Source organism: Melospiza melodia, chromosome 26, assembly GCF_035770615.1.
Source record: "Melospiza melodia melodia isolate bMelMel2 chromosome 26, bMelMel2.pri, whole genome shotgun sequence".
NCBI classification, from domain to species: Eukaryota; Metazoa; Chordata; class Aves; order Passeriformes; family Passerellidae; genus Melospiza; species Melospiza melodia.
Window position 1 is genome coordinate 3,715,119 of NC_086219.1, and position 22,287 is coordinate 3,737,405.

At 49.3% G+C, this 22,287-nt stretch overlaps 1 protein-coding gene across 6 annotated transcripts in view; it reads left to right on the top strand.

Annotated features, from left to right (window-relative positions):
* Positions 1–41: 41 nt before the first annotated feature.
* CAMTA1 (calmodulin binding transcription activator 1) overlaps positions 42–22,287 on the top strand; it is a 245,427-nt gene continuing 223,181 nt past the window's right edge. For 5 of the 6 annotated variants that reach the window (XM_063177088.1, XM_063177089.1, XM_063177093.1 and 2 more), the window contains exons 1-2: positions 42–84; positions 3,440–3,533. In XM_063177088.1, coding sequence (XP_063033158.1) covers positions 3,467–3,533 — 67 coding nt within the window. In that variant the 5' untranslated portion in view covers positions 42–84; positions 3,440–3,466. Of the gene's footprint in view, positions 85–3,439; positions 3,534–13,226; positions 13,328–22,287 lie in introns of those variants that run through there. The other variant, XM_063177092.1, reaches the window with a different exon arrangement.

A 22,287-nucleotide genomic window follows, 5' to 3' on the forward strand; every position in this document is an offset into this window, starting at 1 on the left:
TCCGCGCCCGCGCGGCCCCGGCGTGTGCGCGTGCGTGTGCGCGGCGCGCGAGCCGGGAGGCGGCGGCGGCGGAGGCGGCGAGGGGTGAGTGAGGGAGGGACTGAGGGACCCAGAGAGCGAGGGAGGGAGCGCGGACCGGCACCGACGGGCACCGGCCTGCCCTGCCTGCCCTGCCCTGCCCTGCCGCGCTGCGCTCCGGACACGTCCTCCTGGTTCTTCGCCCCGGCACTCTGACGCGTCTTTGCCGGCGCGGTCGCTCCGTACCCCAGCGGCGGCTGTGGCGGTGTCGTGGGTGCCCCAGGGCCTCCGTCCGCCCCGCTCCGGGGGGATAGCGGGAGGGAGGGCGATCGCGATTGCCGGTGCCCGTGCCCGGTTCCTCTGCCGGTGCCCGTGCCCCCTTCTTCTCTCGGTGCCCGTCCCGGTTCCTCTGCCGGTGCCCGTCTCGGTGCCGCAGGGCCCTCGGTACCTGCCTAAAGCGCAGTCGCTCACTCCGGTCATTGACGGGACGTGTCGGTGCAGACGCTGCCCCGAGGCCTCTCTCCCCGGTAACAAGAGGGATATTTCCAAGCCGCGCTGTCACCATCCCGTCGCTGTTCCGTGAGTCCCCGGCTGCGGCGGGGCTGGCGGAGGGCAGCGGGGCAGCCCGGTACAGCGGAGGGTCCGGGGGCAGAGCTGCACGGCACCGGAGGCGAGCCCAGCTGAGCTCAGCGATGTCAGACCCACGACAAGGGCGCACCGTGGGCAGAGCGTGTGCTCGTTTGTCGCCGGCAGATCTGGAGCAGTTTCCTTTGGATCAATAGCGCTGCTTTGGCTTTTGGCGTTGAGAACCCCAGTGAACCCTGGGGTTCACGCTGTGCTGCCCTCACTGATGCTGGGTGAACTCCCCAGGCCCGAGCAGTACCGGAATGGAAGGGAAATGCCCCAAAATGTGCAGAGCTCAGAGATTTTAGCAATAGGGCTGCCCAGCTTTGGACCTAAACCTCCTTTAAAGCATGCTGGTGGACAGACAGATTGTGTATTAATGCTGTGATAAGGCTGTCAGGAAGAAAAATAAGCCCAATGGCTGGATCTGATATGTGTGTGGGGATGCTGGAGTGGGTTTTGGGTACTGCTGTCTGTAAAGAGGAGTGTTTGAAAACCACTCATTGACACCAGTGCAGGGAACCACATTCCAATTTCAAAACTCAGCTAGTCTGCTTTGGATTTTATCTTCATGTCACTTTTATTTGAAAACAGGAATGTTTTAAAAATAAGTTTTTTTTTTTTTTTTCTGATACAAGGGTAGTTAACAAGGAAATATTGATTATGTTATAGCAGTTCCTCTGCACTCCTGGTGAGTGAGGTGCAATGCTTGGAACAAGAGGTGCACGAAGGCTCCCTTTCTGAGAAACCATGTGGAAATGGGTCTGTTCTGCAGGGAAGCACCTCTAGCACTGCTTTTCCTCAATGAACCCACCTGCTAGACAGGTTTTTTTTTTTTTCCTCCACGTGGTTTAGGAGTCATTGAGTCTGTGCAAGAACGCAAAGGAGATTAGAGTTGTGAGGATGCCAGTTGCCATGGCAACTCTGTTTCCCATGGATTTTGCTCCTGTCATAATTATGCTCTTTTTCTAACAGATTTGGGAGCTCTGTGATCCTTGGGGATGATTAGTGGCAGAGTTACTGGGGATCCTTCCCCTCACCAGATTGATCTGACGCTTTCCTGAAAGACCCAGCTGCTTGTTGCCAACGCTGGCTGCTGTTCCCTTGCATCACAGATGATTCAGGGGAATTTTCTGGGAACGTTCCACAGGTGTCACATCTTGGCAGGGAAATATAGGAAGAGAGAAATACGAGTTTAGGGAGCTAAATATGAACTGTGCTTTCTAAGGATGTAGAGAGAGCTCTTTGAAACCCTGGATTGTAACAGGGGAAATGTAACATCTATGGCAAAAAGCAATTTGATGGGAAAAAGAAAAAGGAAGAAAAGAAAGAAAAGTGCTTGTTTGTGCTTTACCAACTTGCCAAGGCTTGGCTTGGGGTGCAATATTCATTATTCATTCCTCTTTCCACATTGGTACTTGCAGGTGGAAGCTTTGTGGTGCTGTGTGCGCACAATCCCTGCAGCAAGAGAAGCAGTCCCAGGGCTCAGGTTTAGCTGGACATGGTTTGTCAGACCTGTGACACTGTGGCTGCTGCTTCAGTGCTGTGTAGTAAGCTGTGAGTAGCCTCACTAGTGGTGGTAGAGCCAGAGATAGCAGAGGGGACACTGAGGGATCCAGTGTAGCAGATTCTCCCACTGACTGCCATCACAGACTCAGCCCTGGGAACCTGTCCCCTCACAGGGTGGGTTTGGTAATATTAACTTTAGTTCCATCACAGCTCAATGGAGGGAAAAACTAGAAAGTGCCATAAATCCAGCCGAGCTTGTCAAAGCTGTCAAATTACCCCCTGACAAAGCTCCTGCCTGTAATGGCTGCAGCATCAGCTGGAGGGGATGGCTGTGATGGGGTGACAGCACCAGGGCTCAGCGCCGTTGCACTTGTGATCTACTGTCACCAGGGGCTCCTGGGCACCACTCGAGGGTGATGCTCTGAGCACAGTTAGTTTTTAAAAAAATATCTAAAAATATAAAGGTGTAGACCAGCATCCTGCCCTCTGTTCTCAGCCAGAGTAATGCTGACTGCTGAATTCTAGTAAAGGTGTTTCTTGGCCCCATTTGTTAGTATTAGGAGTCCAGAGAGATAATGTCTTTGCACATATAAAAGGTGCTATTGATTTCCTGTTACTGTTGTCCTGAAATGTGCGCGGGCTGTCTATGGAGCAGTGACAATCCTCCATCACTAGCTTTATGGGAAAAGAATGCTTATTGAATCTCTTCCCATAAAATATAATCTCCTTCTCCCTTCCAGAATTTGCCGGCCCCTGTGGGAGTCCCTTATGTTATGTCTTTGAGAAAATTGATTTTTTTTTTCTCTTTTTTTTTTGTCTCTGCTTTGTACACTTGTGTTTAGTCTTATTTTTAATTTGGCTCATGTGATGTGAAGGCTTCCCTAACATTAAACATGCTTGCTCAGTCTTGTATTGCTTCTCTTTCATATAGATTAACACTTTCAGAATGTTTTAAAGTAAAATAAAGATATTTGCCTGGCACAAGTCTCTCTTGTTGTTGTGGGAATTTTTTTAGTCTGAGGGAGTCATTGCCCTGCTCCTTCTCTCCAGACAGAGCTGAGGCACTGACAGTGTTTCAGCTGCTTACAGGTAAATTTGGGGTAAGTTTCTGGAGTGAACAGACACTGCTTGATCATTGCTGAATGACACCATAGCCCAGAGCACACCTTGCAGTGTTGTCTGCTCAAGAAGCAAGGTGATCTTTGAACTTTAACAGTGGCAAAAATGCTGTCAGATTTGTCCTTTCCTCTGTGTAGCAAATGACTGACTATGGGATTTTTCCTTTCAGGGAGGAAACGGCAACATGAATTCATAGATGATGAGTAGGATGCCAAAGCCAGAGATGACAGTGCTCTTGAAGAAATGCTGGGTAGAACAAAAAGGTAAAAGGAACAGCTAATTGAGTGCATTTCAGAGCCTGTGGGACTTTGTGGGGTACCTTTCCTCACGAGGCACACGGCACACCCCCTCAAACCAGAGCTCAGTGTTCTGAATTCCCTCCTCCTCTGTTTTGCATGAAGTCCCAGTGCCGCCTCTCACTCCTGACCTGCTCTCTCTTCGCTCGGGTTTTCCCCAAAGTTGTGTCATGATGTATCTCCAACCCACACAGCTCATCCTGCCCACCCTGTCCCTGCATGCGTGCCCTGGCAGGGGCAGCGGTTACTCCACAACACCTCTGCTGCCGTGGTTGTTCTGAGGGCAAAACCAGGAATGAGACTGCACTGGGCCAGTCCATTTGCAGGCAGTGTGATGCTCACAGGGTTGGTCAGCCAGCCATGGGCTGTCCTGCTGTGGCCATGGCCCAGGCAGGTGCACAGGCTGCAGTGTGGGAGTGTTCTACACACAGGTGCCACCGACAGGGCTGAATCGCTCTCTGCCACTCTGATGCTTTTACTGCATTTTGTGATAATGCTGTAGAGATGCCCAGAGGAAATACTTCTTATTGGCTCTTTGATTCTGTGAAATTCTCTCTGTGATGGAGGTGTGATAGTCTACCTGGGCACTTGGGGAGGGAAGAGGCAGATTTAGTCGTACCTGCAGAGCACCATGCAGTAGAAAGGCCTTGTTATGCTCATCCAGTGGCAGCAGAAATGGCTGAAGCAACTGATGGGGAGAAAGAAAATCTTCATTAGTCATGCAGCTCTGCTTGAGATATTTTCATGCTTGTTTGTGCAGGCTAACCTAAATCCCCCAAAAGTCAGAAGCAAATGTTCTCCTTGCAAGTTTTCCAGGTTTGCAGTGATGATTTATCTGCCTGTTGCCCCTGCCTCTTGTCTCTCTCCAGGACCCAGGGTGTTTCTGGGGCAAGCAGAGGATCTTGTCAGTACTATGTAATGGGTGTATATATATATATATATGTAACAGTTTCTGCTGGAAATGTTGTTTTCAAAACAGCAATCAGGTAGGAATTACCTGTTGTTCAGGTGTTTGTGCCATTTGGCCAGCCAGAGCTCTTAGTCTGCTTGGAGCCTTCCAGCCTGATATGACAAGAGCCTGTCATGGACAGAGATCTTTGCTCTGCCTGTGTTCAAAATATCTGCTGAATATACTCTGAAACACTGATGGACTTTTTTGGAATGGTCTTAACTTGTATAAAGTGTCCTGCAATTCAAATCCATTGTTATATAATTTTTAGTTTATTAGCACCAGAGATGAGAATCTAAGGGTACTAAAAATAGTGATTAGCAAGTTTCTGTTGTTGTCAATCCATATTTTGGGGCATTTGATAGTTTTGTTGGTTGTTTTTCTGCATACGTGTATGTGAAGGCTGTTGATATATTTTTCAGCTATTTCCATAAACTTGGATGTAAATCTCTTATACTCTTTGGGTTTCAAAATTCTTCATCATCAATCTGGAGAGCTTTGAGTCTGTGAAACTGGAGAACAGCCAGTGCTGGCAGGACCCGTGTCCCTACAGGAGTGCTGGCTCCCCAGAGCCAGGTCATGTAGCCAATCCTTATTCCTCTGGTCCCTGCTTGGGGCCCTGGCACCCAGCCAGCACAGAGCAGTGGTGGCTACAGCACCCACAAGGCCCGGTGAAATGTGGAACAGGGAGGCTTTTCAATATTTGCTGCAGTTTTGAGAGCTCAGTAGATTTGTTAGTTTACTGCTCATGCTGCTAAACATTGGCTGGGGTCAGTCGCATGGTGCTGGTGCTTTAAGGTGGCCAGTGGCCACTAGCTGTGCTCAGCACTGCCTTTGCCAGCTCCAGCATTGCAACACGTGCTGTCCTCTCAGCAGTGGCTGGAAAGCTCCAAAAGGAGCAGATCTGGCATCAGCACAATCACTTCTGCAGGCGTTGTGCTTCAGGCGCTGCCAAGTCCTCGCTGCTCCTGCTTCCTTCCAGCACGTGGTGTTTAGTGTGACCCTGGGCACAGACAGTAGCCTGCTGGGCTAGCTTGTGGCTTTTTGGTTTTTCCCTCAGTGTCAGCATTCAGGTTTTCAGTTGCAGGAGAGTGATGGGCAATATCTGTTCTGGTAGTCCTGCAGCATTGGGGAGCAGTGGCAGCGGTGGGAGGTGGTGTGTGTCACCCCCATGGTGACATGGGCTGACAGAGCTCCTGAGCAAGGGAGCCTGTCTAAGGGAGAGTCACATTGTTTGGGGTCCTGTAGCCTAACTGCTGATGCAAATTCTCTTTCTGAGGTGGAGCTTTCCAGAGCACCTGACTGCTGGTGTTTAGCCCACGTCTCGCAAGCAGTCAGGAAAGGAACGTGAATCACTCTGTATCCTTTGATCTGAAAGTTCAGTGCTAGTCCTTTTCTGTAACTTCTTAGTCACTGTATTTGAAGCTCTTGCCCTCAGAGTTGGAGGCAAGGCAGGAGGAGGAGATGCACTTAGAGTTCCTCCAGCTTTGAGATAGAATATTGCATGGACCCACCAAGGCATTTTATTTTAGCAAGGCCGTGCCATGTATCAATGGCTGTTACTAGAAACTGGGGCTCCAAGGTTTTCTGATTTTGTCTGTGGGGTTTTATTTGGTTTGCTTTAGGTTTTCCCCAAGAAACTGTGGATGTTTTTGAATGGTACCTGTTAGTTCCTCAGATGATCTATGAACAACCTTTCACTGCAACCCTGGGAGTTTTAATCCAGATACTTGCTCTCAACAAACTTGCTATAAACCATAGAAACGCTTTTGTGCAGATCAATTTTGATATCACTACTGAGAACATAAATTGGAATTTTGATTGTGAAAATTATTGGCAAAGTTTGGCCATGTGGAGCAGGTTTTACAGTGTGTGTGACAGGCTGTTGATGGACATAAGCACAGATCCAGGAGAAGATCCTTGGCTTCCTGTAAATATTCAGGTGAAGTTATGCTAACTTACTGTACATTGTTTCCCTGGCAGAGATGGCCCTTTAGATAAATGTTAAATAAACATTAAACACAGACTGACACTGTCAAAAGGAAGATACAGCTCACTTAACACTGAAAGTGGCATTTCATAGAGACCTTTTGCAATTTGTAGTTCAATAAAAGGTAATCTGTGTAGAAATATTCTGTGCTTGCCTATTCTGTCCTTGTCTGCCAGTGCTGACAGGATTGTGTTCCTGGTTTTACCTTCGTGGTGTCCCAGGCTGAAAAACTTCATCTTTCACACTCCCGAGTTCTATAAATAATTGACATGCCTATCTTAGCAACTGAGCATCAGCAGCAAATTGTATTATTCTGGAGTAATAGGGGTTTTCTACATTCTATACTCCTTTTCATCTTAATTTTCACTTCACTACTGAGAGTGAGGAACTGATTTACTCCACTTCAGGAGAAAAAGTATTATTGTACTGGTATTACTGTTCCAGTCCTTCAGGGGAGGAAGTTCAGGGGAAAGTCAGAACTCACAAATGAACTCATCTCAGTGAAAACAAGTTATTTCTGTGTATTTTCTGCAGCTACTGTTTGGATATATTTCTCATTTTGTACAACTCTCATGGGTCACATGGGAAAGAATAGTCTTAAAGGTTAGACAAGGTTTAAGCAGACCTAGAAAGAAACTGCTCTGTGGCTAAAACAAGTAAGAAAATATTAAACCAATCATTTTTGCCTATAAGAAGTGTTGTGTGATAAGGCATTGTTGGGCACCCCAAGAGAACTGGAGCAGCTGCTCTGCCATGGTGCCACTGGGAGCAAAGCATGAGTGACTCCAGTTTGTAACACTGGGATTACTTTTCCATTTGGTTTACATATTCATAAATAATGAATGGAAAAGGAAAAGTCAGGGAAGTTCCTTCTCATTGTAAATTTATAACAGGGCAGAGCCCAATTGGGATGCAGTCCTTTAAAGATTGGGATAATGCTTTCAGCAATGATGCTTTTTAATTGAAAGCTCAAGTGCTCCCTGAGGGAATCACAGGACAGACTTGGATGGGGTTTTGGGCAATGGGCAGTGCTGGGGTGGTGCTGTCTGAGCAAACTGACTCAGGTAAATTTGAATTTGCCTCTGGCTTCTGCTTTTGGAATCCATGTGATTTTGAGCACCTTCTGCCTCTGTTACCATCACTAGTTCTACTTCCTTTGGTTGTCCTGTTGTTCTTCCTTTGTTGTCTTCCATTCCTCATTGTTCTGCTCTCAGTGCCTGGGGCTGACACTTTCATACCTTGGTGACTGCTTTGGCTCCCAGATCCCTGTTTATTCAGTTAATGTACACAGCACTCCAATTCTAGAGGAGTTGGGAGAGATACTTATTTAAAAGCAGGAACACAACTTTAGGGATCTTAAACACCTTTCCTGATTTGTTCCAGCTGTAGCTACAGATCCAACCCCAAACTCACTGTGCTGAGCTGGGAGCTGTGCATCCACTGCAGAGCCAACACTGCTTGATGGCTTCTGGCACTGAGAGTTTGCAGGATTTACACTTTATCCCTGGGAAGAAGGGTTAAGATATGGGGTGAACCATTCCCAGAGAGCAGGCATGCTATGCAGCTTGTTACAGGAGGATGACAGCTTAAAAGAAATTAAAAACTAATCCTTCCATCCTCATTGAAGACTGCACTAAAATTCCAGCCGAGGAGGCCACGCATGACAATCACATTCCCTCCTCACACAGAACAACTTGATTGTCTTATTAGAACAGAAAGCAAAGAGAAATGTCCTGGATGTAGTGTAGGAAATTGTCTTTACTAAATCTAGCTCAGCATATATGAGTACTATATATATTATTTGATTTTGCCAGAATTACAAAAACATGGGGGAAAATTGTTAATGTAAGTTGACTACCAGAGTAAATCACAGCCTAATTATTCTTTTTTTCCCTGGCTAAAATTAGAATTTGATATAGTGGTCAATAGACATTTTCTTTAATTTTTGAGACATAATTTCTAATAGCTAATCCAAATGAATTGGAGAAAGTTGCTGCAGAATTGAAAAAATAAATTATCTGAATTTTATGGTGACTTACTGGTAAATCCCCTTAGTTGGAAGCTTTAATTTACCTCATATTTCATTTTTTTTTCCTCCTCTAACTGGCTCATGGGTGAATATTAGGGCAAAATGATTGCTACTTTCTTAGTGGCACTGGGAGCAAAGTGAAGGCAGAGCCCAGGCTGTCTCACAGGGAGAAAAGGCCAAGGACTGCAGGGACAGTGGGTTGGGAATGGTGGCATCTTCTGCCTGGCACTGGCTTTTGGCACCCATGTCTGTCCTTTTTGAGCTGGTGCCCCTGTAGAGCGGCTGCACTGTTAGTTCTGTTCTTGGTTAAACAGGTAATTGCTGTGTGCTGTGTTGAGGCTACTGGTTTAAATATCCACAAACTCTTTACAGGGCTTTGCACAGCAAAACCATCTTTCCTCCGAGTCCCTTAAAGGGGCTGGGACTTTGGAGTTGTACTTCATTTCCTGTAGCCAGCAGAGTTTAACTAGAGGTGGTTTGAGTGTAGTCTTTGTATTTCTGAGGGAAACAAACAGGCTCAGAACTGCAGAAGGAATGGCAAAAATGATGGAGCCAAAGCCCATAGTGCAGAAGGGGACTGAGCTCAATCTCCTCTAGGGAATTATGTGCTTTTGTCCATTCTGAGTCCAGCATCCTTAGTTCCTGGTAATGTATGTTCTCTTCAACTTCCCCACATAAAATTGGAGAAGTTACTTGGATGGCAGAGCATTAGGTGAAGTATATTTCTTTGGAGAACCTCTTGGAAGAAGTGCATGTTTTGGAATACTTACCTGTATTTGCTAAACCTTGGAATTGGCAGTTGTACATCACATGTTGTAAGAGTGGGTTTGTCCACACACATTGTCTTGGTTAAGTCTTGGGTTTATTCCTAGAAGAAACACCTTTAGATTCTGTATGTGGAGAGAGTAAAGGACAAAACCATTTCATTTCTATCATGTGAGGTATTTCTAATCATCTCTTCTCACACTTGAGAGTATTTTTGTGAAAACACTTGGCATTCCTTGCTTCTAAATAATGAAGTAACTTTGTGCAAACAATTCACAAGAAATGGGGTTCCAGCATTGTCATTATGTCATTAAACCTGTCTGAACTGTTTTCCTTTGTGCTGTTTGCCATAGCAACAGCAATGTGTAATTTGCTGAATATCCATAACAGGATATTTGAATATATCCTTAACACTTTTACTTCTGCATATAGCTCACTATGCCAAATCATCACATTAACCTAATTAACCAAGCCAGACCCACATCTGCCATGGATTGACAATTAAGAATTTTAAAAGAACTTGGTATTTCACCTCCCTTTTAATAAAACCAACCCAGACACCAATCACCAGCACAGCATTGGCTTTTATCAGTGTGCTGATAAAAATTATTCATGATTCAGACAGCACAAACTCCTGGCACATCTCCTCTCTTGCTGCTTATCAGCTGGATGTTGCTCTGTGCTTGTGCCCCTGGAAAGGTAACAGTGAGCAAGTTTATGCCACACCATCCATGCACAGAGTCTTGTGCAGTTCAGTAACTCTGTGCCTTAATAACAATTGCTCTGAGTTTTAAACAGTGGCAGCTGGGGAACTTCAAAGATACCAGCAGCACTTCAATTCAAATGGCTTCTTTCTTATCATTTTATTGCACAGCAATGAAATGAAAATATTTGGGGCTTTGCTGGCATGCTGGATGAAGAACTCCCCATTTAGTATCTCTGGTGTTACACAGGTCACAGTGCTCTAGTAACCTGTGTGTGAATATTACCTATATATTGCTGTAGCAACCTGTGTGTACAGAAATCACACCTAACATTAGGTAATTTCAGGTGTGGGAGAGTCAGTTCACTAGGGGTTTGTGAACTGGGGTTTGTGTCTCCTGGTAGATGAGGAGGAGAATGAGTTCATTATCTAGATGGAGCAGAGTTTATACACTGCTTCAGTAACCCCTTAAAAATGCTTTATTCATGCTCATGCACACAAATTCTCATTGTTTACAGACCAGGAAGGATCTGGAAAGCCAAGCAGTGCTTCCAAAGACACGTGCTAGAGCAGGGTGTACACTGCTGTGGAGTCAGGGTGGTTGTGTCAGTCCTGGCAGTGGAGCTGTCCCCAGTTAGTGCAGCAGCACTGCCTGTGTCCCCAGGCTGGGCAGGCCAGGAGAAGGCAGGCAGAGTCCTGAACAACCTCGTCCCCCAGAGCGTGGACCTTGTTGCTTTAATGAGCCATACAAGCACAGAAGGAACTGCTCAAGCCTTGGAGGGAAGAGACAGATGTACACAGAGCTAACTTGGCATCTCATTTAGTTTGTGGGTGATGTGACCCATGTAGAGTCCCACAGTTATCTGTCCAAAGGGTGTCAGTGAGTGCTGCAACTGGAATGAATGGTTGTGCCAGTTTCCCTGGCAAGAACAGGAAGGCTGTCTGTGGCAGAACTTGCTGTGTGTTTGCATGGAGGAGTTGGGAAAACAAACCCAACAGCTCTCCAGCATCCCTGTGTTTGGTACCAGTGAGGAGCTGTGTCAGTGTTGGTCCCATCCTTTCTCTCATCTCTTGTCATTACTTGTTCTTGCCTGGATACCCACATGGAAACTCAAGCTGCCCAGGAATGCTGGCCTGATGTTCCAGAGGCAGAAGCACTGTGGGCTGTGCTCCTTGGCTGAGCCAGGTGCCCATTTCTTGCTGAAGAGGTGGCAAGGCAGGTCTGTCCATAGGGGCTCCAGCGCCTGCTACTCTGAGGGGAGCCCTGGGGAGGAATTCAGCATGGACTGGCCCTCCACACCTCTGTGGGGCATCAACCAAAGGGCCCTGACTTGCATCAGGAAGTTGCTTCCTGTCCCTCAGCACCTCTGTTAGTCTGATACTATATTTTGCTATAATTCAAACTATGAAGTACAACAACTGCAAGGCCACATCATGGCTCTGCTAAGCATATGGATTGCCTTAGAAGAACAACCAAGGAGAGACGTAAATTCCCTAGAATCCATCAAGAAAATGGTAGTTCTTTGCCAGTGTGGCAACTAGAAAAGTTTCCATTTCCAGCATATTTTGATGTGCTGAAGGAAACAACTGTCTTAGCTGATCCTGTGGCTGCATTGGTATTTGTGGGTATTTATAGGACATTGTACCAGATGAGCTTTCTGACCGTCGGGAGTGAGCCTGTCATTCTGGAGCCTCTTCATCAATGTGCCTTTCACGCTCCACGAGATTAGCAGCTGCTGAAAATAGGAAAAAGGAATTTTCCTTTCTTCTGTCTTAGAAGAGGCCCATCACACCATCCTCCTATCGTCTGGGTTTGGAAACAGCTTCGGTCCTTAGCAAAGCCAAAGCACCAACAGGTCTTTCTAAAGAAGTTCTGCTCCCAGGAGGATCTAAGGGAAAATATCCTTTTTGTGTGTTTAGTCACACACATCAAAGGAAACAACCGCTGCAGTCTTGGTTTGCATTGTGCAGGCATTAGCTGTGGTCCAGTTCTGCAGGGCTCTGCTCAAGGAGGCTGAAGTGCCCGTGCTCATCAAGCTTTGATGGATGGGGCAGACTCAGCCAGGCCAGGACATGCCACTCCCTGGGGCACGTCACGTTTGAGAAGGACAGAGCGATTTCCTTGATGCTTACAACCCCTTCACAGCCCCCTGATTCCGTGCATCCCACACAAACTGTGCCCAGGGGATGGGCAGGACTCTCTCAAACCCTTAACGTCTCATAACTTGGTTCTCTCTGCAAATCACAAATCCTCATCTCCCCGCACAGTGCCAAGAACGCCTGTTCCACCCGAGCATCGTGCTTGGCACCCCGGAACGCTGTGGAAGAGGGCCTACAGCATCCCGAACATTCAGCACTACTGAAAAATGGGGAGATAGACAAACTTTGCACCTCGGGGCAGCCGGTCAGGGCAGGGAAACAGCTCCGGGCTCCGTCCGCCGCTTAGGAACGGGGCAGAGCCGGGAGCTGCCCCGGCCCGGAGAGTTCCCCGCTCTGGGGGCTCGGCACCTCCGTCCCCAGCCCAGCGGGGCAGCCCCTCTGACCGGGACAGTTACTGAGGGCGGTGACACACGCGGGTGGCAGGCGGCGCCTCTCACAGCACGGCCCCGGGGCGTCTCGGCGGGGGTAATTTGGCTCTCTCGGTGCAGCCTGGGCTCCGGTGCGCGGGGCGGGGCGGCTCCGCCGGGCGGGACTGGCGGCCGCGCCAATCGCCGCCTTTGTTTGGGGTCACCGGGCGCGGGGGGGGGCGGTGCCCGCCGGGGCCGCGCGCAGCCAATGGGCGGGGCCGGGGCCGCTGCCGGCCGGCCGGGCCGCGCGCCCCATTGGTGCCCCGCGCTGTCATTCTGGCGGACGGCACCGCTCGTTGGCCGCCGGCGCGCGCGGCACCGTGCGTCAGCAGCTTAGTCCCGCCTCCCCCGCGGGGCGATTGGTCCCGGCGGCCGTCACTTGCGTGATCTCGGCTCTCCAGTGGCTGCTGCGGCCGTCGATCACGCGTTCCGTCCCGCCCCCGCTGGCCCGCCCAGCGCCGTCGGTGAATGGCTGAGGCGCGTGCCACTGAAGCGCTGCCGCACTGCCATTGGCGGGGCGCCGTGTCCATCGCGCCCATCCCCTCCGGGGACCCGCCCCCGGCCTGCCACGATTGGCCACCGGGGATGTCAGTGCGGCAGATTGACCAATGGGAGGTGCGGGGCGTGCGCGGTGCGCGCGGGGCGGCCGGGCCGGCGGCGGCGCGGGAGGAGGCGGCGCGCGCCTGGTCCCGGTCGCGAGGAGGCGGAGGAGGATGTGGCGCGCGGAGGGGAAATGGCCGCCGAAAACAAGCCGGAAGGTGAGAACGCGGCCGGGCCGCCCCCGCCCCGCGCCGGGCCCCGCGCCGGGCCTGCCCGCTGGGCCGCCCCCGCCCCCCGCCACGGCCCCGCCGCGGGGCGGTGGCGGCGGCACAGGCCGGGCCGCGCGGCGCGAAGTTTGCGGCGGCGGCGCCCCCGCGGGGCCGGGTCGGGCCGGGCCGGCGGGCGGGCGGGCCATGTGCGGCGGGAAGGCCGCGTGGCGCGGGGGCCGCGGCGGCCGAGCCGGGCCGGGCCGGGCCGGGCCCGGTCCCGCCTCCCGCCGCCCGCCGGCACGTGCCCGCCCGCCGCCAACATGGAGGCCCCGGCGGCGCGGCCGGCGCGGGGCCGCCGCTCGCCACGGCCGGGCCGGGCCGCCCCCGCCGCCCCCCCCGCGGCGGCGGCGCACGTGCCTCGCGGGCGCGCGCCCGTCGGAAGCTGGGTGGCCTTGGCCACGGCCCCGCCAGACCGGGGCCTCCGCGCCGCGGGCGGGCCGGGGGCGGGCGCAGCGGCGGGCGCGAAGGTGAACGCGGCGCGGGCCCGGCCCCGCCGGGAGCCCCGGGGCGCCCGACTGAGGCCGAAAGTTGCCGGCGCGGCGGGAGCGGGGCCGGCGCGTCCGCAAGGGGGAAGCGCCGCTCTGCTGCCGCTCCTGCCCCCGGCCCGGCGGGAGCGGGGCTGTGGCCCCGGTTCGGCGGGAGGCGGGTTGGATATTTCGCGTTATTTGGGGTAAGTCTGTCCCGGCTGGCTCGGGCAGCGGTGCTAGCCCGGACCCCGCCGGTCGGGTGGTCGCGGCCGGTACCGGTGTCGGCGCCTCCATTTTACAGGGGCGGGAGGAGAGAGCGGAGGGCAGTTCACGTCCCCTGCCCAAATCCGGTTGAACGTGCCAACACCCCAGGGATTGGCCTGGTTGTAGTTGGGCACCTCAAGGAACGGTGGTTAGTAGTAAGTAATAAGGATTTTTTTTTCTTTATTCGCCACAGCACATGTACATCTTCATCTTGAACCCATTTGTATTCTTTACTGGGAAACCCCTTCATAGAATTCAAGGGTTCTTATCCCACCTTTTTTTCTAGATTTTTTTTTTCTCAGATTGCTCTGGGAATATGATTTTTGGATTGTTTCTTGGTGGCTGTAGAGCCCCCTGGGCATAGGTTTGAGTTTTGATTGCGCCGTGAAATTCAAAGGCTCTGCAGAAATCTAAAATTTAAGTAGTAGAGGTGATTTTGAGTGTTCTTGGCTTCATCTTTTACTGATCTCTTTGATGCTCTCAAATCCATTAATTTGATCTTTGCTTTGGTCTGGGAAACGTCGGGCTTCATTCTTTTCTCACTTGCGTTGAAGTACATGATTAACTGCGCACAAGTAGTGAAATGCCACCTGGCTAACAGGGGTGTGAGCGAGAACAGCGAGCGTTCACCTGGACTCCTGGCTCACATTGTGACGTTTTCGTTCTCTTGGGGGTGACAGTATTGCCACTAAAGCACACTCGGGTTCGATTCACTTTTCGGGTTTCCTGTGCCAAGGTGCGATGGATTTTTCCTGTGTGAAGCGCAGGTTTCAGTGTGCTCAGCCCTGTGAGGCTGCGGCTCTACGGACAAGGCAGGTCAGTGCTCGCTGGCTGGGAAGGTAACTTGTCCTTTCCGCTTATTATTTACCGCAACTTTTGTCCTGTTTGGTCTCGGTAAATGGTTTCGGGGGGCGGCGGGTGAGGTGTGTCTGTGCTGGGCAGCCGTGTTGGCTCTTTGGAGCAGGGCAGTGCAGGAGCTGCCAGCGAGGCGCCCGCTGTGCCCGGCGCTGCCGTCCGGTGTCTCCGCTGTCTCTGCTCCGTGCCCGTGCCGAGCATCGCGGAGGTGGCAACGGAGCAAACCCCGGCTCGGCACCGGCGCCCGGGGTGTTCTCGTACGAAGTCACAGAGCTGCTCCCCCGCTGACCTACTTTTGCGGTGGATTTTCAAGGAGACGACATATAAACCATTCATTCCTTAAACCTAAACTCCACCTGTCAGAAACTTAAATGGGAATGCTTTTAAGGCATGATTCAAGCAGAGCGTTTCACCAGTAGTGCAGGTGCTGGAGGAGAGAACACAACTTGCTTTAGATTTGAGTTACTTCAATGAGTTAAAAGCGGATGTAAATGGCAGCTCGCGGGCCGGCGCTGCTTCCGTTGGGGAGCCGCCTGCTCCATCCCCCCTGCAGCAGCGAGGAGCCTCTGAGCAGCAGCAGCACACGGCTCTGCGGACCTGCCGGGCTCTGGAGCTCCCTGCCGAGCTGCCCTCGGGGCTCCTGGTGCTCCGGGAGCAGCCGGAGATCCCCGGCGGGAGTTGTTGAGGTTTGGAATGAGGCTGGCGCCGCTGTCCCTTGGCTGCAGGAGAGAGTTCCACGGCTTGGAGAACTCGGGTGAGTTTCATCTCTTCTGGTTTCCTCGGGCAGGATGAGGCTGGTAGAGTGACCGAGCGGCTCTTGCCGTCCTGCAGCAGAGGGTTTGTGGGTTTTGTAGTTCCTGCTGTGTTCTGTACATCTGAGCTGAGCCGGGAGGACTGACCCTTGGCGGTGCCATCTTGGCAGCTCTGATAGCTCTCAACTTGATCCGGGGGTGCTAAGGGGGGGTGTCCTTTTAAAAGCTTCCTTTTTCTTATTTAAAGTTCAAAAGGGGAAGAATGTACACAGGCAACCTTTTAATTTTGTGTTCTCACAGCCAGGAGAGCTTTGTAGAGAGTAGTGCCCGTGTGTTTTGCGTGGGGCCCGGAATTTTGTTATGCGCCGAGTTCGGTTCCGTGCAGTTGTTGAGTTTTCTGTCAGTTGAGGCAGGGTCATAGGTGGGATGGCAGAAGGAGATGGTGTTTCTCCCAGCAGCTCCTGAGCTGAGGGTACTGGTGGCTGGGCTGACTGAAGAGATGTGGAACCTCAGATGTTAGTGGCTTTGGGGGGACTATGTGGGGAACAATACCCTTTTGAAAACAAAACATTCCGGATTTGGTTGTTAAACAGCAAAATACTTCCTTTGCAAAAGTGTTACCTGAGGTTTTATTACTTAAACCTGAACTCAGGTCGTGCTGGGGTTGTGTGCTGCAGGATCTGACTGTAGCGGGGAGGAGGCAGCATTTGACGCTCGGCTCAGTCCACTCCTTGCCCCAGGATTTTTGCTGAATCTCAGCGTTGGGATTTTACCAAAATTTCTGTTGTCAGAATTGCAAGCAAACTGTCTCCTGGTGAAGTTTCTAGACCCTCTTCATGGGCTGTCAGCCAGCAGGACAGGTTCAGGGAGTGGGCTTCATTCCCTTTTTCCAAACAGGAGGAACTGTATATTTGCGAGGTCGTTTTTTTGCGTACTTTTGGTACTACAATCGTGTTATTCCCGATGTAAGGCTCAGAGCTTGTTTAAAACTCTGATTTTTAAATTTAGTTCTGCATCTCTTCTTGTTAATGATTTTCACAATTACTTTGGCTTAAAGGTTTTTTTGTTTATTTTTGTCAGTTTTAAAGCTACATATGTAGGAAACCTTCCTGGAGATGTATTAACTCAGATTTCATTTTCTGTATCAGTAGGTGATGTAGTGAAATAATGATGTAGAAGTACGGTTGAAATGGATACCTTTAAATTTAAGTTTAAGGTCAGTGCTGACCTTACATTACTAGTGGTCTTAAATGGCTCTTATAAAGACCTCCTTATATTGGTAGATGTTGTTGGAGGAAGGGGCAGTAGCTATCCTCCCTCTGTCCAGACAGCTTTCAGAAAGAGGGAGCTGGAATGTGACCTTTATTTGTCAGTGTCCCTCTGTCTCTGCTTCAGTAAGCCCCATGTTCTGAAAGGAAAAAAACCCCAACCAACAAACCCAAACATTTCCAGGGAGTGAAACAAGGCTGGGTGCAGTGCTTGTGGAATCCCGGGCTGGTTAATTGGAATGCAGTGCTTCCAGCAACTTCCTGCAGCTTCGGTGTTCCTGGGCTTCCGCTTCCACACCTTGCTGAGTTTTTGCTTTGTAGTTTTCTCCCCTCGCTTTGTTTCCTGTTTTCACCTTCCTTGGCTCCTGGCAGCCCTGTGTTGTGTTATTGCTGTGTTAAATAAACCCCGTGGGTTTGTAAAGCCAGGCTTTTCTGGGGGTGCTGGTGCCTTTGGGGTACAGCAGCCCTTTGGGGTATGGCACCCACCCTATTGCCTCTGTGTGCAGTCATGGCACTGGGTGAATGACAGCAGACTGTCCTCATGGGACATGGAGTGCTCACTGTCCTTCTGTTCACATTACACACTTTGGTTCAGGGGGCTGGGTTTTTCCAGCCAGCTCTCCAGGTGGGTTTCCAAATTCAAACTCTTTGTGGTACGAAAATACAAAGTGAAAATATCTATTGCTGGTGGCTGTCAGCATGTAGGGTCAGAGTAAGCGACTGCCCTGGCCTTAGCCAATATTTGAAGACTTGAGGGAAATGTGTTGTGTTGTTGAGAGCAGCTGTAGTATTGGAAACTGAATAAAAAGATGGTTGATTTTTTTGTTAGACCTGGCCAGTAATATCCACTCCTCCTTGGCTTCATTGCCATTGAATTTGATGATGCAATTTTAGTGAAAACCAAGGGGTGAAGGAATTGATGACATGTCTCAACCAAAGTTGGTGGTGGTGGTGAGCAATGGTTTCATCATTCTGGTGCACTTGTCAGATTTAGCAGCAAAGTGGTGAAAATCAGGCGTGAGCATGAGGAGCTGCAAGGAGAGGCTGAAGCAACTACACTGCTTGAACACTCCCAAAGTTTACTTTTAGAGTAGGTCCTTGTATGCACCTTCTGACTGTAAAGGAATTCTCTTGCTCCATTAGCAAGTGCTTGGAGCCTGCCTAGGTGGGAGAGGGAAAAAGGAGCTTGGTTTGCTGGTGGGGGAAAGTAGACTCAGAAAGGTTGCACAGGGCACAGCGTATAGCACAAGAAATGATTGTGATTGTGGGTGATGGTGTCACCCAGCCCTCAGCCAGTGTGTGGGCCTTCATTAGGGAAAATTTGGCTCTCAACCCTTCCCCAAAAGGCACCATTTGCACTGGTGTTCACGCTGAATTTAGTTATAAAATGTCAAGAAACTTTATGCTGTGTGAAAAGGACAGAGGGACTTTGGTGTAGCACGTTACTGGTGGGGAGAACTGGGCCACTGATGCACAACAGTAGCTTTAGCTATATTTGTGTTTCTTATGGTTTTAGAATTGTTTGTAGAGTTTGTCATAGCAACAAAGTATTTATCACAAATATTCCAAGGCACTAAGGCTAGATTCAGTAACTTCTAGAGGAAAGTTGTTTTGTTGTTCATCTTTCATACTGCCACCATTCCTGTGATTCCCTCCTCATAATTTCTGGGTTTTTCCTTCCTCACTTACTCCATGCAGGCAGCAGTCATGGCCATACACATGCTGGTTTGTGTTGGCCTTTTTGCTCCTTTTGTATATTTTTACCTTTGTCTGAACTGCTTAATCTTTCCTTGGTCCTCCCCTCAGCCCTGGGCTGCATCCCCTGCTGGTGGCCTGGGAATGCATTTGCTCAGCCAGTGTGTGACCGAGTGCTGGCATCCAGCAGAGCCCTGCTGAGACAGCAGCACTGCAGAGCTGGACCTGGTTATCTTCTCTTAGCCACCCTTGATTGATATTTAGAAATCTGCTTTTGTTGCCAAGAGATTTACTACTGTAATGATACAAATATTTCTAGCAAACAGACCAAGAGCTGTTGGGTTTGCTTCTGTTGCTGCTTGTTTATGGATGGAAGATGCCAGGATTGAAGTTTAGCTGTGAGAAATAGCATGGCAGTCCTGCAGCTGTTTGGATCTGGAGTCATTCCTTGCATTTATTTCTTCCAGATGGAGTTTGTTGGATTTGTCTGGAGGTCAGTAAGTGACTGAGTGACTGTGGTGGCCTCTGTGCACTGTGTTTTTGTGGTGCCACTTTTGCACTGTAGGGCTGAAACTCTGCCACCTCAGTGGTTGGTCAGTGGTGGTGGGATCAGCTGGATTGTTGCCCCTTTCCCAAATAAGCATGATATTGAGATTTTAGTAGTTTATTTTGTACTAAAGTTCCCATTTGTAATGTTTAAACACCTCTTCCCTCTCTGGAGGTAGTTAAGGAGATGACCAGCCCTAAGTTATTATTTCATAATAATGGCTTTATAAAACTTGTGTTTATGAGTTTATGGCTTACTTGTGTTATTTATTTCCAGAATAGACCTGTCTGCAGATCACCAGCTGATGAACATCCTTTTGGCATTTCTTTATTTTCTAATTACATGTTTTATAGGCAAACTGTAGTAGTTAATGGGGCTGCAGGTCTAAATTCACTTCCAGGATCACCAAAGATTTAAGAACCAGTTAAAGAAAAAGAAAAGGGGGTAAGGGGTTGTTTGGAGAGTGGGGGTAGAGCAGAGACTCTGTGTGATTTGCTGTTGTGCACTTCAAAGTTTTATGGCCCGTGGTGCATCCCTTGGGAGGATAAAGTGCAAGGAGCATGAAGAAACCCATAAAACGACGAAGGGTTTATGTGGTATAATTAATGTGGAACTTTCCATGAACTTTATAATACTTACACTTTCTTAATTCTACACGAGTTTCTGGTTTGCTAATAAGTAATCTTGAAGATTGCTAATGGAACTTAAATTTTGCATTTTCATCCTGAATTATAACAGGACACATTGTAGGCTGCTATATTTTAGTCTGTAGCTTCCTTACTTGAGTTCTCAGCTGTGGCTGTGCCTGCCTTGGGAAACATTTTTGAGCTGTGGCCAGCTCTGCACTAAAAACCCCCATGTTGATAGAGCTTTACTGGCAAATCCTCCCCATGCCAGTGTGGCTCTGCTTGCACAGACATTTTTTATTGACACTGGATGGATTTGCAGATCTTGGTGTTGTTAGTCGCACCCGTGGCAAAAATAAATGAGGAGAAAGTTCAAGTAAAAATCTGGATTTGCTCAGTAAAACCAAATCAGTGCTGGGATGTTGCAGCTCCTGTTTTTAGCAACTGAGGAAATTTTAGTTGGTGATAAATGGAGGAGTCTGTGCTGCTGGATGAGCAGGGCTGCAGAGCAGTGTGGACCCTTGTTCCTCTGTTCCTGCCTTCAGTGAGGCCCCATGGTGGTGGATGGGCTCATCAGCTGCACCAGCAATGGCAGCTTTGATTCAAGCAAGAGATAGCATTGGGTGAGGAGTGTTGCTCCACCTCCCTAAAAATGTCCTGGTGTTATTTGTGGGGAACAGGAGCAGGAAACCATGATGGTTCATTTGGAAGAATGGGAGCTCTTGTTCCACCAGTACCCTCAGTGTTACTGGGTGAGTAATCCTCTTCTCCTCTCCTGTTCCCAGCTTCCCTGGACTTTCCTCCCTGGAGGAATACATTGGTGATTCCAGAGGGCTGAGAAGCAAGTTTGAAGGCAAATGTGTGTATATATTTGGGGTTCTTCACTCTCAGCTGGTTGGTTTATTTCATCCTTTTCCAAGGATGAAAAAGGTCAGACCTGGTTTAGAGGTCACTGGATTTATGATTTGCATCCCACAGTGTGACGGTTGTGTCTTATTCTGACCACATGGCTTGAGGAGTCCATAATGAAAACCTGGTTGGATCGAGGCAGGAGGCAGTTGTTTTTCACTTAGGGGATTTTTTTGGACTGAGGAAATGCCATTGCTAAATGCAGAAAAGGGAGGCATCCGTGAGATGTAGTCGTGTTACAGGATGGTGAGAATGACCTTCCATTGCTGTAATAACAGAAGGTGGGAGATGCTAACAACAGGAGTTGGAAGGTTTAGCGTCAGCAAGTTCTGACAACTTCTACCAAAACATTTTAAAGGGCTCTATTATCCATAGGCACTTTCTGGATTAATAATACTGATAATTGATGACAATGGAAGAAAGTTAATAAAACGAGCTGAATAATTAGAGGTCTGCCAGCCCTGCAAAATAATGGAATGAGTGATAGAGGGCTTGACTGATATGGAGGTAAGGGGAAGTAATACAATTAATGTCAATTAAAATGTGCCCATGGAAAATAAGCTGATGAGATGTAACTGGGATGTAGTTTGGCTGATAAAAGCAATAATGTGTGCTGTAAAATACTTTGTGCCTTAATGAATTGAATGTAGAGCAATGCAGTGTTTTGAATGAGAAATGGAAATGGTGTAAAATGAATGCAGGGAGTGGGAAGTGAGTATTGGCTGCATTGGGAGGTGGATCTGGAGATGGCTGGGAGCTGCTGGCATGGCAGGCCTTGCCTGGCTCTGCTCTTTGCCACAGGCAAGCTGTGTTTTTGTGGATAACCCCAGCTATCACAGCTTGGGTGTCTGTGAGGCTTTGAGTGGCCCAAGTGCAGGGAAATAGTGGTGACATTGGCTGGGGAAGGGAAAGGATGTGCCCAAAAAGCCCTGTGGAGTTGATACCTTGTGAGGCTGCCTAGAACAGAGGCTAGACAGTGTTAAAGGAATAAAGTAGATTTATTAAAATGCCTTCCAAGGATACACCTTGGGCAGTACAAGAGCCTGACTGAGGCTGCACCCAAGGTGGACCCCGGGTCACAAGTTCTCACACTTTTGTAACTTTTGGTCCATTTACATATTGGGATTAATTGTCTGATTACAGTTTCAGGTTATGCAGTCCCATCCTCCCAGATTGCTCTCCTCAATTTGCTGTTGGTTGTACTTTTTGGCCCTGAAGCTACAACATTGTCCTTGGTTCTGGGGCTGGAAAAGGATTGTTTTATCTAAATAACCTGTGAGAAGAACCTGCTAACACTTTATATGGAGTCCAGAGTTATATATTATGCAGTAGAGAATCTGGATAATATGAAAGCTAAAACTTAAGGCGTCAGATTCATGCTCAACAATACTCAGTATCCAAATGAAAATCCTGGAATGGCATAGTGGAAAGCACCCTCTCCCTGATTTCTTTAGCAGTCCAGCAGAGATCAATCCTGCCTGGCTGCTCCTTGCCCAGGAAGAAGTTGGGAAGTGGCAGCCCTGTTG